Here is a 15985-nt window from a genome sequence, read left to right on the forward strand (position 1 = left end):
GAGTCCATATTTTTAAGTATCCATGAGTTTACAGTCCTTATTTCACACCGTGGGAAAGTTGGTCATGCACCAAACATGAAAGTGTAGGATTTATCAAACATGAAATAATAGGAATTACTAGACATCGTTTTATGGAACACTTGGTAAACTTTAACAGTTAAAATATAATTGCTGTAAGAGAATGCATGTACATATTATGCTGAAATATAAAATAAATAGGATTATGAACACAATATGATGTATACATATATTAAAAAAAGGGGGGGGGGGGTCTCAAAACACAAACATTTCACAAGGTGCCATGGACGAATGAGCATCTCCTGCCAACCGGTCACATTCGCCGTGTGCTCCTTGTCATTATCGAGAAATAACGGAAAAAATCCATCGACATATCAGAGTGTAAATACGAGTAATTGGCATTTCTTCGCTGTTCTACTGTTCATAACAGCTTTCTCAAAGACAAACATTTAACATATGTATGATGATTTCTTTCCTTCTTTCCCGTTACTGCATTCTTGTCATGCAGACGATCAAATTTGTAGAGCAAAGGGGGGTAAGAACGAAATAGAAAATAAATCAGTAAAGTAACGCACAAATTCTTGAATTCAGGAAAATTAAATTAATTAAAATATTTGATTTTTTCCACGAAGTAGTCTGGAAGGGGAAATATGTAATGTCAGCCAAAGTAGTTCCGGCTGCTAAGTGCAAGTGAACCCCAGAATCTATTGATGCCGTTATCAAAACAATTTTTTATCCAATCAGATTCAATTATTTTATAGAAATTAAATGATATACTGGTAATGATAATTAGCAACCAGCGAGGGGTTTCCAATGTTATTTAGTATTGGTAATGTTTCTGGATGATAATTATTTTCTTGCAATTATTGTCTCTTAGTTTTTAATTTTCAAGAATGACATATTAAGGTGTTAATTAAAACTCGTTATCTTTGACATTTATTCTTCTTATGAAATGATTTCATAACGGTATTGGCAACATATTCAGCCACACTGAGAAGAATTGGAGTCCTCAGAGATGGCTAGAATATCATTACATTCAAATAACTCTGTTATCTCTTACTTTGGAGATACAGAAAATAACGTCACACTGTCCATGTACGACCATGAACCTTCTCCAAGATCTGAGGAACTGAGGATTTTAAGGACGCTTCACTGGATCTTCAGCTCCATTATTGGCGTCATTTTTGTTGCTCTGGGAATCACCGGGAATACTCTTTCGTTCATTGTTTGGAGGAAGAGATCATTACAATCGTCCACAGGACACTATTTGACCTTTTTGTCCTTTGTCGACATGTTCGTTCTAATTCTCTACTTTCTGGTGGAGAGCCTCCCTCAGATTGAGCCTCTTCTTCGGTTTTCCCCTAATTATGGCGCTTTCTACTCCTATGTCGGTTACCCTTGTTTCCATTTTGCCTCCATGGTCAGTCTCTGGTTTATGTTTGGAGCCACCTTTGATCGGTATATCCATGTATGCTGTCCATCAAAAGCCAAGGTGAGTTACATCTATGTAGGCCTTTCAACTAATTTTTCAAGTTGCACATAAGGTAAAAAACATTTGATACATAGATTTGTAGGTACATGAAATTCTCAAAAGAAGATTATAACCTATACATACCTTTGATTAAATCATAAAAAAATTAATTATTAATATTTGATTTGTACTATGTGGTGTTTTAAGGACAGGTAACTCAAATGTAAAAAACGACCAACAAAGTGCCGATTTTTGAGTTATCGTTTATAGGAATGACATATAGGCTGCTTCAGTTGGTATTGTTATGTTCACAAAAGGGTTCCTTATATTCTTTGGTACACAAAAGGGTTGACCAAAACAAGGAGAATGTCTTCACTCTATACCTGGAATAACGGGATCAATGAATGGGGAACGGACTATATTCAAGATTTTTAACTCTCTCCGACAGTTGTTATGAAGAAGAAAATATAATGCAATGTTTTTTGTGTGTGCATTGTTGTGCTTCATCTATAAATATACATATTTCTACAATTAAATGCAACAATAAATTATCTTAATCTTTTCACTAAGCACGAAGAAGAACCATCAAGTATAAGAATTTAATCAGGTCAAAATTAAGGGGGATGGATATCACTTTCTATTTTTATTAAAAATTTCACTTATATATTATTGTACAGTGTCGGTAACTACATGATAAATAAGTTTAACATTTGAGCTAAATTTTAAAACCACTGGATTCCGCTGACAGTGAAGGAATACTTTGGAAATGCTAAAACTTGACATGCTTAAAAACAGTTAGCTTCCTCGGACCCGCTCTAAACAAGATCCGGTAAGGGTTATCGTTCTTTTCATCGAACCCTAGCGGCAGTTGAAAGGCCTAATCTATGTATGTATACGTCTGCATAATCAGAATTACTCTGATTTATCTGATTTTCGAAATGCCTAGTAAATATTAACACTGTGTACCATATAGAAAGCAGTGTTTCAGTTTTGAAAATCACTGATTTTTTTTTAGATACAAGTATGACATGTTTACTATGAACTATGAAGTAAAAGCTAATCTTTATATAATAAAATTTCAAATAGCTACTTACTTGGCTGCTAAATTAAATAGGCGATGTTTAATCGATTTGATGGATGGCCGTATGAAAATATTACATTTTACTATTACATAGTTAAATATAAGTTGATTGACTATGTTTTTCACGCGTCATTCGATATTTTTTTTAACTCAGATACAGATGTCACCGTATGCTGGTGAATGGCTACAAATTAAGACCTATACTCGGCATTCATTTAGCAGTGAAGGTTCTTTATCGTGCCAACGCCTATTGGACAGGGGACCCCGGTTGTTAAGGTCTCATCCATGAATTTCACTTCCCATGTCGGTCTTTTGGCTAAGAACAGTCAATACCTATGTTCATGCCGTATGTTTGACGCAACACCGCGAACGAGAATCGAACCCGCAACTCCGATAAAAAATCTGAGTAGAAGGACAGAAATTTAAAAATCATATCTGTCTTAATAATTTCTTATCTTACTTTACAGTTATCTATTTTTGTTTTAAACAGCTTTGGTGCAAGAAAAGAAAAGTCAATTTAATTCTTTGCCTGACATCAGGAATTTGCTTCTTTTTCACCATTCCTCATTTCCTGACTTATGTTCCTAACGAGGAGTCGTTTTATTCCTTTGTCTACACGGAATTTGGAAACAGTGACATGAAGAAGAAATACATCTTTTGGGTATTCTGCTTCCTCCTCATGAACTTAGCTTGGTATCCGCCGATGTTCATGAACTTCCGAATGGTTCGACACTTGAAGACAACCAAGATTTCGAAGCCACAGGCCAAGCTAACACGCATGCTTCTGTACGTGTCGTTTGCCTCGCTCCTGTTTCTGACGCTAGGATGTTCCCCACAATGTTACTTGATGTTTTTCAGGGTAAGTCATGTTTACGCCTATTGGTTCGTATGAAATTCTGTATTATGTAATAGAATTTGGATCAAATTAAGTTTTATTCACGTAACACGAATGACATCGTTTCAGATCTTTACTCATACAAATAATAACAGACTTTCAGCTCAGCATTTACCAACGTTATCTGAAGCACATGTTTTCTCATTTAGATGCAATTACAAAAAACTCCCATTTTTTATAATTTTAGATGAATGACATTGCCATCTTTGAGGAAGCGTGGTCCTTGACATTACTCGTAGTTGTGATCCGCTCTTCCGTCAACATCGTTTTCTACGCACTGTTTTATGATCGATTCTGTAGGGAACTCAAAAAGGTGTTTGGATGGCTGCACGAACAGGTGTTCGAAGATGATGTCACGTCACATGAAGAATCTACCGAGTGATCCCTTCAAAACTAATACAGTACGAAATACAAGGATGCGAAATAAGCTTTCATATATATATATATATATATATATATATATATATATATATATATATATCCCCCAATAATTTTGCCGATTTATAGAATACTATAGATAGAAAACATGGCAACAATATGCTTGTGCCCCCTCAATAAAATCGTCTGATGATTTTTTTTTTTTGCTTGTAAAGAAAGTTTTGGTAGTTGATATTGCCCCTCCAACTAAACTAAAAATGTATGGCTGCGCCCCCCTCCTCCAACTGAAATTGCTTCCTACGGGCCTGATATTTATATCCACATCAGTTTGCGTCGTCTAACATACATACAAACGCTTCTTTTAATATTTAAATTTACCTCCTTCTCAGGTAAGTTAAGACTAAACTTGTACTAGAACTACATAAAATGAATATTAATGAGAAAGATAAAACAAAATAAATCGGAGATGACGGAGAAGATGGAGAAATATTAAGCGGGGTTTTCCGAAGGTCTTTTCACATATTGTTCGTTATTACGTAAGCCTATAAGGATCAATCTATGGAGAAAAAAAAAATTGAAAGGCGTTATAACGCATTTTGCAAAGGCGTATTGGCGCAAAAAAAGGCGTTATTACGCCTTCTACAAAGGCATAATTACGCCTTTTCAAAAGGCTAATTACGCCTTTTCAAAAGGCGTAAGATTTAAATCTATACCTATAACAGTTCTCAAGATATAAGGTGTGACATACAGACGACGGGAAAAAAAACACGAGAGACACCGCGCAGTGTTAATAAGAAGCGCTCTCTGCTCTATACATAAATGTAGAGAAGAAGTCAATAAAAAAGGAATTGATAGAGCTCAGAAAAAGACACGAATAAATGGAAAGTTTGTCAATGCAGATTTTTTTTCTACTCATTGACCAGAAGAGCAAATATTTTGTCTATATACAGAACCATATAACTAACGAAAGCTTGTTAGGGTTAATCTATGGATAAAAAAAATTTAAAAGGCGTTATAATGCCTTTCAAAAAGACATTATAACGCGAAAAAAGGCGTTATTACGCCTTTTCAAAAGTCGTATTTACGCCTTTCCAAAAGGCGTTATTATTCCTTTCAAAATAGCATTATAACGCCTTTTCAAAAAGTGATATTACGGCTTTTCAAAAGGCGTTATTAAGCTTTTCCAAAAGGTGTTATTACGCCTTTTATTTTCAATACATGACAAGCTTAGCCCACGCCGGAAGGGGGGGGGAGGGGTTGAAACGTACCCTCGGGACATGAATTTCACAATTAATTTTCAAAAAATAATTTAAACAGATTGCAATTAGATTTCCAGGAAAAAGATTTTTAAATGCGTAATATATTTTCAATGTTAAACCAACTTAGTCCTTCTCTGATTCCAGACACCTCTACCAAGGGTCATTGATTTCACCAATTTGTTTGAAGGCTAATTTCTCATTATACCACATGCAAAAAGTTTGCCTGCTTTTATCCAAGAGGAGAGAATAATATTTTCTAATTTGACATGATTTTTTAATACCTGGCCAGCAAAGCCCCAAGCTTCATCAGCCTATATCCTAGATTTTCACAAGTAAAGTGTTGACAATAGTTTGTGAGATGTGCAGGAACACAGAAAATACTATTAAATATTGCATAAATAAAGATGGATTTGATTAAATTTTTCATATTTTGTTTCTTGTTTTTTTTTGTTTTCTTGTCAATTTTTTGATGGGCTGCCCACCCCCCACCTCTTCAATATCAAAGTCAAAGACATAAGAATGGCTATCAAAAGGCGTTATAACGCCTTTTGAGAAGGCGTAATAACGCCTTTTGAAAAGTCGTAATAACGCTTTTTGGAAAGGCGTAATAACTCCTTTTTGAAAATCGTAATAACGCCTTTTGAAAAGGCGTAATAACGCCTTTTTTCGCGTTATAACGCCTTTTTGAAAGGCGTTATAACGCCCTTTAAAATTTTTTCTCCCTAGATTTATCCTAACAGGCTTTCGTACTTTATATGTTATGTAATTAGACAAAATATTTGTTTTTCTGGTCAATGAGTAGAAAAAAAATTCTGCATTGGCAAACTTTCCATTTATTCGTGTCTTTTTCTGAGCTCAATCAATTTGTTTTAATGACTTGGTCCCTTTGATCACTCTTGTTATCTGGTTACAGTAGAACAAGATATGATAAAAACAAAGTCTTTCCAAAGCTAAAATCGCCGATATATGACTGAAATAGTGCCGATTTGGCGTAAAATATCAATCAATCAATAAATCCAAAGCTAAAGATATCTTTTTTCCCATTTCAATAAATTGTGTTGCCATGCTTTCTTATATAAAATAAATAAGATATTTCATAATCCCCCATTGGTTTTGAAACATAATTAAACTTACTATTGATATAGAAACGCAGATTCATGTTAATCAAACTTTGATTTAATAATACAGCGTTTCACTGCATTTTAAAAAAGGGAATGATTTTTAAATTGTTTCAAAATGTCAGCCTTCTTAAAATTTATTGATTTTAAAGCAAAGTGGTATACAAGGGTTGAGTATTTTAAAATATACAAATTTATTCGTGGATTTCAGAAAATACAGTAAACAGTAATTATATCAAAATGCTGATAAAAATTATATTTTTGTTTGACTTTTAAATACACATGTAAGAATATGAAACAGAACATTGAATTCTGTACATCGAAGTTATCCACAGATTTCTCAGAGAATTGGGTTTAGTTTTGTTCATATTCAGAAATCAGGTTTTGCATTAGTCACTTGTCTTTATTTATTTGTAGTTTTCATGTTGTGCTTACGTTCATGCATTTTTTAATTTAAAGATTAGGAAAAAAAATTCCCCTTGTCAATACGTTTCTTATCATGAAGTACCTCTAAAATCTATGTTAACTTTTTTCTTTTTCATTCATAAGCTCTATAGGAACTCAAAATATCATTGTGTTTTCGTTTTCATGGTAAGTTTCTCTTGTGACATTTCCTATTTATCTCTAAATACAAAACTTTGAACAATTCTAAATCAACATAATCTAAGAATAACTGTATATAATCTTAGTTGTTAACATATTTTGAAGATTTTTCGGCATATAGATAAACAAAACGTTGGAATACCTAAGGTTGTCCAGAGGATCACGCAATCTACATTATTTATGAAAATTGTGGCAATTTTTTTCATGACAAACTTAATATATTCATGTACTAGTAGATCACGATTTTTGTTAAAATCAACCAAATTTACATAAATTTTCTTTTTTAATTTCTATTTTGAAATGTTGGAACATTCGAAGAATTGAATACTTATCTCTCACATTCACAGAACAATTGATACAGATTTAAGATATATATCTTGTAAATGACAAGCTTTAAATCATCCATAGTATTATTTATTATTACCATGTACCTAACTTTTGGTAGTTAAAATCTATCTGTTGCATCTAAGAGAACACAAGAACGCTAACGTATGTTTTAAGGAACATGCAAAAAAAATAGTAGTCAATTTTGCTAAATTAAATGTATTAAATCGAAGAGTTGTATTTTTATGGTATAATGTTTGTACAATGTATCATTTGTTTTGATTTTTGTCGTAAGAACCTGTGAATAAACTTTTTATTATCTCTGTTTGTTTGTGCTCATGTAACCACTCACTAATTTATCACACACTCATTTGTAAACTTGTCATGAAACATTTTATAACATGATCTTTTAAAACAAATAAAAGTTCTTGTAAAAATTAATCAAGGAATTATGTACATCAGGCAAAACAATAGTAGTGTTATATAACACTCATGTTGCACCTTTATTTACATAAAAACAAAAACAAAAAATCCTTCAAAAATATGTGACCAGGGCATAGATTACGTGCCCTCGAAAATTCCAGAGGTGGAATCAGGTGCCTAGGAGGAGTAAGCATCCCCTTTAATAATAATAATAAAAATAATGCTTTATTTATAGAAGGTAACCCGATTAGTACAAGGTACTATTCTTCCCTTTCGACCGGTCACACTCACCACTAGCCCTATTTATTGGTCAGGTAGAGGGATTATTCCGTCTAATTAGGTAAAAATAAGTCCTAAAATGGTTTTAAATATGCTAATCAAAATTCAAACCAATGAAAGGCTATATCTGCCAACAAGGTCATTATAACGACAATAGAATTTACAAAATGCTGGCTTTCAATGTGGTATTTGAAATCTCTGGAACGTCAACTTAGTTGTCTGTAGGCTGCCTTAGTATAAAGAATGATCGTACTCAGAGTATGCTATCGAGTTTTCAATAATTTGGAGGATGATAACAGAAAATTGCTATATAAATATACTCAAGTAATGCTTGAAAACGATCAAAGCAAGGGGCAGGTTACTGAAATTTTATATGATGATAAATTGATTCTAACATCCTCGTTTAAATTCAGCATTTTTTTTTTTAAAAAATTAAAGGTCGTTACAATGACCTTGAGCTATCATAAGGTCCTATATTGACTGACATATTTTATTAAATTGTTGGGGCTTTGTTTGCCTCCTTCGGTAAAGGCTATCAAGTCTAACTGTTAAATTGATTGCTAGAAAAACGTCAAGGAATAAATAGATAAAGGGAGAAGATTGCCTCAAATTTGCAAAACTGTAATTTAAAAAAAAAAAAACTTATTGAATAACAAAAACCTAATGTTAACATAAGTATATGTGTAATTTTAAAATTTCAGTAAGTAAAGAAAGGTCAATTTGAACTGAAGTTAGATAATGCCTTTTATAAAAAGAGAAAAATAGACTGAAATAATGTGTAAAGTATCATTCATTTAAATAAAAGCACACAAGCTTTAGTGACCATTTAATTTACAATATTTACATTTGCAAATGTTTTCTTTTATATAACAGTATTAAAAGCAATGCGTATCTACATCCGTATAAACACGGGTTCCTCGCGTCATAAACGTTCGACGTAATTTCTCAGTGACGTCATAAAGGGTCGACGCGCATCAATGGATCAAATACGTGCCGTTGAGTTTGAAAAATAAAACATTTCACGCGTTAAAGATTATAATTAGGAAAAATATAAAATATGAATTAGTCATAAATGTAAATATAAGTAATAATGTATCATTTTTAAACATCTATCGGGATATAAATACGGATTGGTCACGAGATCAAATTCCATAAAGCCCGAAGAACTATTTCTTAATAAAATGACAAAGTAAAAATATTGGCAACCTTACACTTATTAGCCTAAGCAAAGTGGCTTCGGTCAATATTGATATTTTGCTGGTGAATAACAAACCATATTCACCACCAAAAGAGTCCATAATTGTATATGAAATCAAGGTTTCATCTGCCATATAGTTAAGACTGAAAAGAAAAAGAAAAAATACAAATTAAAATTACAAGATATACTTCTACATTTGAAATTAAAATATGTTACAAATTATTAAAACTTTTGTCTAAAATAGAGTATGTGCCTGTTATTTTCACTTGAGGCTGTTTGACGGAGTAATTTATTTCTATTTTACCTAGTCTGCGCAGAAGCACTCCATACCACAAACATCACACACTCCCGAGTCCGCCATAACATTTGACGTATAAAATATGGTTGCTTGATTTTCTGATGGAAAAACGGATTAATCTCAGCATAAAATTAAGATACGAGGGGTGATCAAAAAGTTCGCGAACTATCTCTATATTTAAAAAACACACAATTCAGATCAGAATGAAATTTGGCACACATATAGTCATTCACATGTTCTATAAATAGCAGATGTTTTATAATGTCTTGCTCCGTGTTTGTGACGTCACAATGTGAAAATGACGTCAGTATGTAGGTCACTTGTGACAAAAAAAATGGCTGACTCAGTCGTACTCGAGCAACGAACGGCTGTAAAGTTTAACGTATATCTCGGAAATCTCTTTGCAGTAGAATATTATAATTTGTACAAGGTTTATGAAGACAAAAGACTTACCAGAAGTTCAATCATTAATTGGATTGAATGTTTTAGTGAAGGCGGGGAGATGGTTAAAAATGATGTTTGTTCTATTGCCCAGCGAGAGCAAGCCAGTAAAAAGATGTGTCCTTAGTTGAGCAATTAGTTGTGAAAGATCGCTAAGTTACAGTAAGAAAAATAGTTGAATATCTGAGCAATAGTATAATTATTAAATCCCTAAATTATCGTTTACTTTAGACTTTAAACATATGAGATATGAAAAAAAGAAGGCGCTCATACCTTTTCAACATTGGATAAACGACGCTCCCGAGACAGAGGACTCGGTTTGTGATGGTCAGCATGCAAATTCTGGGAAGGGATATCCTTATCCACCCATCCTATTGCCGAGATTTGGTCATTTATGACAGAAGGTATGTTCTTGTTATAAAAAATTACTTGCATGGTAAGAAATGTAAGACATGGAAAAATCTCTTAGCCTCTGTGAACAGACCGCTACGAAGCATGTCACGTGACCACCTGGATCACGTGATTCGCGCATGGACAGAACTATTGCAGATGTGCATTAAAATCGGACAGGACTACTTTAAAGAATAATGAACACTGAAACCTCGTTTAATTTCTTTTAAGGAAGTAATTCAATTAGTTCGCGAACTTTTTTATCACCCCTTGTATAAAACATTTCATTTGGACTAAAATATCAATGTTTTATTCATTAGTACTTACTTGGTTCGTAATAATCATAGAGCCTTATGACAGATGGCTGCTTCTCTGCTACTTTATCTGTGTTGGCCATATATACAGAGGCACACTGAGCTTGTCTGTCAAACTAAAGACATGAAAACGTGCTGCTATCAATTAATTATTTTTTTCTTATTTAATCTTTAAAAAAACAACAAAATTTTAAAACAGTTGTAAAATAATTGAAAGAATACAAAACAAATACCTCATCAAAATACAAAGATAGTTTCCTATATCCCATTTCATTCCTTTTATACACAGGAGCTTGAGATGTATCAAGTGTATCCAAATCAGGGGTCATTCCCGAGGGTATTCCGATATCCATCAAATCCATTCCAGAGTGACCTTCTTTGAGCCATCTTAAAGAAATAATAAATATTGACAATAAATTGATAACATTATTTTAATGATCATTAGATTTGTAATTACCTTCCACATATTTTCACTGTGAACCCTTTTGTTGTTTCATTTATCAGCGTCACATTAACGTCGAAAGAGGAAACTTCAATGTCTTCATTAATGTTGAAGTAAGTTGATATCTGCCGAAAAAAGCAAAGAATTATATTTTCAAAAAAAAAAAAAAAAAAAAAAAAAAAAAAAAAAAGTGGAATATAAGGAAAGAAATACTGTTTGTAAGCAATAAAATTTTATCTATTTTTAACTTCATCTAATCACGAAAATGGATATAAAGGAAGAAATGTATACTATTTGTAAGCAGTATCTAACCTCAGCTAATGCTATGCCTGATCCCTCTGCCATGACACCAATGCTTTTCACTTCTATTGGAATCTATTCAAACGTTAAAAATCTATATTATGCTCAAATATAAATAGCAAAATGCGTATTCTTTTCAATGGGAATATTTGATTATAGCTATACGCACATCTGTGGTCTGAAGAATGAGTGCGTTTTCCCGCGTTACATTAAATTCGTGCTGGAATGGTGCACCCAATGTTTTGCTGAGAAGTCTTACACGCATGTTTATGTTTGGACTGTAGAACCATTGTAGCAAATTCTGCCAAGGCTTGGAGTGCCACGATAGTGTCCCATAAACAAAAAAAATTAGCAGATGCAAAACAGTACCAAGATATAGTGTTTTATAAAAGAATAAAAAAAAAACAGATACAAAATAGCAACTTTTTATGCTAAAGTCTGTTTGAGAATTGTGAACGATATATACATCGAAATCTAACACATAAATCAGTACTTGTGTTGATACAAATCCTCCTTCAGGGTTACGCTGGGAGGTAATCCATTTGAGAACAGGTAACCCCCCTTCTAAGTCTTTATTTATAGCTAGACTCAGAAGAGCATATGCTGTGGTTTCTATGTCCACAGCCTTGGCCTGGTTTTTAGGAGGAGCCCATCCCTTCCACTGAATACCTGTTCCTGGATTGGACCAATATCTAAGTCCAGCTGGATTTATAAAAAAGACAACAGATATCTTTGTGTAGAATGTGATAGAAAAAAAAGTGTAAAACAGTGCATTCTTTGTATTTATTCATAAAATATATAAGATATCATATATATACCTTCATACACATAAGCTTTACGATTGAGTTTGTTAATCACTTCGCTGACTCTTGAGCTGTCACTTATTAATAAAGCGTATCCAACGAGAGCTCGTAAACATCCTCCATTAGATCTATATCACCTTCCAGGTAAGTCCTGGCTTTCTGTATTGCTCCACTTGTCCGTTCCCATACCTGTTAATTTACAAACTGAATGATAATTCTTGTCTATTGGATAACTTTATCTGCTAATATTTTATGAAATTATACTAGTATCTTGTAAAAAGTCTATCCCAAGATCAATTAAAAGTATGAATAGAATCAAAACTTAAGAAGTTCACATTCTACTAAACCTGTTCTCCAAAAAATATTCTTTGCAATCTTCTTTCATCAAATAGAGACTTTTCTTGACTTTTGCTCTATTTAAAATAAATATGTTGTTTTAGTCAAATATGAATAGAGTCGTTCAAATACCAGCCAGTGTTCTCAAAAGATGATGTCAATAACGTTAACAACTGTTTATAAGAATGGATCATTTCAATGGCGCCGTCACGGTAGCTTAGTCGGTAGAGCGCTCGCTCCGTGATCGGAAGGCCGTGAGTTCAATCTCGGTCGCGACTGATCTAAGTCGATAAAAAATAGGTAGCAACTGTTCCTTTGCCAGGTGCTCGGAACTTTGAAGTGAAAGTTGCGGGTTCTTCGAATGAGACCTTAAAAACCGAGGCCCCGTGTCACGGCAGGCGTTGGCACGATAAAGATCCCTCCCAATGGCCATGAGTGCCGAGTAAAGGCGTAAATTTGAAGCCCTTCACCGGTATATGGTGTCGTCTTTGTATGAGTGAAAAATTGTCGAAAGGGAGGTAAAACAACAATCAATCAATCAATCAATCAATCAATCAATCAATCAATCATTTCAATGGCTAATTCATGTGTAAACTTCAGAAATCAATCTTGATGATTAGGTACAAATTATTTGGAGATAATAGTACCTCTTTTACTTGGTTATCAAAGAATGACAATTATTAGGAACTTGCCTACGTTTATTGAGCTCAGAACACTTTTCACATTTTAATGTAGTACATAGATCTGATTGCCAGGAAGAAAAAGAAAAAATGCATTTCTACGACGAGTCAAAATTGATCAATTCATTTAAAAATATTTATTTTTATATCACTAACCTTTCTGTCAGTGTCAAGATAACCATTTAAAAGAGACATACTCCCTGCATGTTCTCAGCTTCTTTGAGAGCGATAATAGAAAACGCCGTGAGAGTCCTCTCGCCTGCTGCTGAACCGCCCTTAAAATACAAAAATACGTGTGTGAGGTATGTAGTTTGTTTGTACAGAATCGAAGACAACAGATTCAATGATGTACATTTTTTCAATTTCTAAAGACAGCTGTAGATAATTCTGTGCTTTACAATTAAATAAATAAATATGTGTGTGTGTGTGTGTGAGGGTGTGTGTGTGTGTGTGTGTGTGTGTGTGTGATTGTTTATAAATCCCTAGATGACATGGACAGGTGCTTATACACGGAACTTTGGAAATTTTTGTTAATATAAATTGTATAAATTGACCGGCCAACAGGAGATGCTTACTCCTCCTAGGTACCTGATCCCACCTCTTCACATATTTTTATTATTTATAGATTTTTTTTAATCGATCACTGTTCGATAACTTCACCTTTTATATTTTTTACGAAACATAATTAAGACGCCGTCCCTGATATTCTTACATATGATACAATTACTTTTACCTGCATTCTATTACGTATAACTCTGCCTGGTTCTCTGAACGTTCCATTTTTGTTTTGCTGAGAAACAAGCCACCCGAAAAGTATCCCGAAGGTCTCCATCAGAATTAAGAATTAAAAAGATATCTTTTCTCATATCTAACAAATTTGATTATTATAGATTACCATAAAAAAGTTTGAATTTTTTATTTCCCAAAAGGACATTGATTCTTCAAATATTTGTTTGCATTTAAAGTTTAATCAAACTCGAATATAGGTAAACAAATCAGCTTCTTACCAAGTACTGCCTGAAGCGTCACTTCTTCCAAAAGCGCTGTATGATCCGTCTGTATGGACATACAGGGTGTTTCATAATATATGTTACATTTTGAAGCTTCAATTTCACAAACACAAGAAAAAAATATAGACAAGTGTTTTTATCAACTTGATGCATGTATCTATAAGATTCATTATATACCATTAACAACTAAAATATTACACACTGGACGAAATCTCAAACATTAATGAAAATTGGTGAAATTTCTTAATTACGTCATTTTTGTTACGTTGAATTTCACAACGTCAAAAGCCCACACTACATGTTTTAATGATCTCCACTATATCAACTACAATTGAAAGTTGCTTTTCGAAATTGGTATAATCTTGTAACACATTTTTGCTTAGACACTCCTCATTTGAAGGTTTATTATTTTTTTTTTGAGCTCATTCAGTATCTGCGTTCTAGGATTGTAGACCCTATTCCTAAAGAACCCCTACAGAAAAAGGCCCAAAGATTGAGATTGGCGAATGCAGAGATCAATCTCTTTTCTTGGGGTATAGCATTATTGAAAATTTGTACGCTGATAACTTCATATCATATTTCGAATTTCAATATATGCTTCAAATGCTGATGTTGCCAGCATCAATTTTCGAAAACATCGTTCTGACACTTTTCTCAGGAGTTTGCTAAACTATCTAAGAGTCTCACTTCACCAATTAAATCTTCGATTATTGAAGTCCTTAGGCTTTCTGGAGTACCGTGTCATTTATCGCATATTACCCGTCCCTGTCCTTCAAACTTGTTACTAACCTTCTGATAAGCATCCTAAAAAGCTTCCATTTTTTGGAATGTTTCCTTCATCAACTTCTGAATGAATATTGGCGACATGTATTGAAAAAACAGCTTTACAATTCAGCAATATTTTGATAAAATAATTCCACTTCGAAAAATATTCAAATTATGACATCGGCGTTTATGTCACAATTAATCATTGTGATACCAAGATTTCCTTGACTTTTTTCATATGGAATAAAAATGCAGGATTTGATGTTTAAAATGATATATAGTTTGTAATAGAATTATGATAGATAAGAAAAATAGTTAGATTTAAAAATGTAACATATATTATGAAACACCCTGTATGTCATTTGCCTCTGGTAACCGGAAAGAAGCAAGAACAAATATCTCAAACGCATGCCGAAAGTTTTAATTTTGAACATATACATTGTAGAAAACACAAAGAAATTCTTTTATAAGGATACCCACTTCCGCCCCAACCCGGGGTTGAACTCTCGACCTACGGAATCTTTCTCCTAGCAGTACAAGAACAACGCGCTAGACCGCTCAGCCATCTAGGCAAGTCAAAAAAACTTGCCTTCGATGCCGATAGAATTCTCGCGGCGACGCCCTACACTACACGGTCAGTGAGAATGGAAGCGAGATACAATTATTTTATAGTTCTATTAGAGAATCGTAAGAAAAAGTAAACAAATTAACCTTTGATCGTGTATTCTTTAGCTTTCTTTTCTAGGACTGGTGTGAGATTATTTGTTATTGTTAGGTATTTCCATACAAAAATATTTGGAGCAAAATTCAACATGTTCTGTTCCCCACATCCATATGGCATCTTCAACAATGATGCAAGTCCACTGATTGATGGACCCATCGTATCACCTGCAAGAATGAAAATTTAAATGATATAAAACATGTATTAGTGCAGATTTCCTTCAGAAATCTCCATAAGAATTTTCATTCAATTTTTTTCGTGCTTGTCAAAAGTATTAAAAAATGTCCATATTAGTTTGAACAAATGGCAATGAACACTCAAGCTGATTATATTATTATAAGATATGAAGATAACGAACAGTAATCAAGTTCAAAAGTCCAATGAAACAATAAAAAATCGAGGGCAGAGCAAACAAGGACCTCTAAAAACATAAGACGA

The 15985-nt window shown here is 33.4% G+C and overlaps 2 protein-coding genes and 1 long non-coding RNA gene across 3 annotated transcripts in view; 1 reads left to right on the forward strand and 2 right to left on the reverse strand.

Annotated features, from left to right (window-relative positions):
• The first annotated feature begins 1033 nt into the window (after nt 1-1033).
• LOC133174077 (FMRFamide peptide receptor frpr-18-like) lies at nt 1034-3847 on the forward strand. The gene is made up of 3 exons (XM_061309119.1): nt 1034-1510; nt 3061-3429; nt 3653-3847. The coding sequence occupies exons 1-3, from the start codon at nt 1034-1036 to the stop codon at nt 3845-3847; spliced, it is 1041 nt and encodes a 346-aa protein (XP_061165103.1).
• A 5504-nt stretch (nt 3848-9351) lies between these two features.
• LOC133174079 (CD109 antigen-like) overlaps nt 9352-15985 on the reverse strand; it is an 80297-nt gene continuing 73663 nt past the window's right edge. Inside the window, exon 26 of the mRNA XM_061309120.1 lies at nt 9352-9443. Within this exon, the coding sequence (XP_061165104.1) occupies nt 9352-9443 (92 nt within the window). The remainder of the gene's footprint in view (nt 9444-15985) is intronic.
• Nucleotides 12410-13857, reverse strand: LOC133174311 (uncharacterized). The gene is made up of 3 exons (XR_009719113.1): nt 13785-13857; nt 13249-13326; nt 12410-12448 (listed from the first exon to the last, which is right to left on the reverse strand). It is a non-coding gene; the product is annotated as an uncharacterized LOC133174311 (long non-coding RNA).

Source organism: Saccostrea echinata, unplaced genomic scaffold (assembly GCF_033153115.1).
Source record: "Saccostrea echinata isolate AGI-Se365-2 ecotype Australia unplaced genomic scaffold, CSIRO_AGI_Sech_v1 ptg000057l, whole genome shotgun sequence".
NCBI classification, from domain to species: Eukaryota; Metazoa; Mollusca; class Bivalvia; order Ostreida; family Ostreidae; genus Saccostrea; species Saccostrea echinata.

Coding starts and splice junctions, on each gene's coding strand:
- LOC133174077 (XM_061309119.1), top strand. CDS start 1,034: ATGGCTAGAATATCATTACATTCAAATAACTCTGTTATCTCTTACTTT. Junction 1,511..3,060: donor GCTGTCCATCAAAAGCCAAG/GTGAGTTACATC, acceptor TGTTTTAAACAG/CTTTGGTGCAAGAAAAGAAA. Junction 3,430..3,652: donor GTTACTTGATGTTTTTCAGG/GTAAGTCATGTT, acceptor TTATAATTTTAG/ATGAATGACATTGCCATCTT.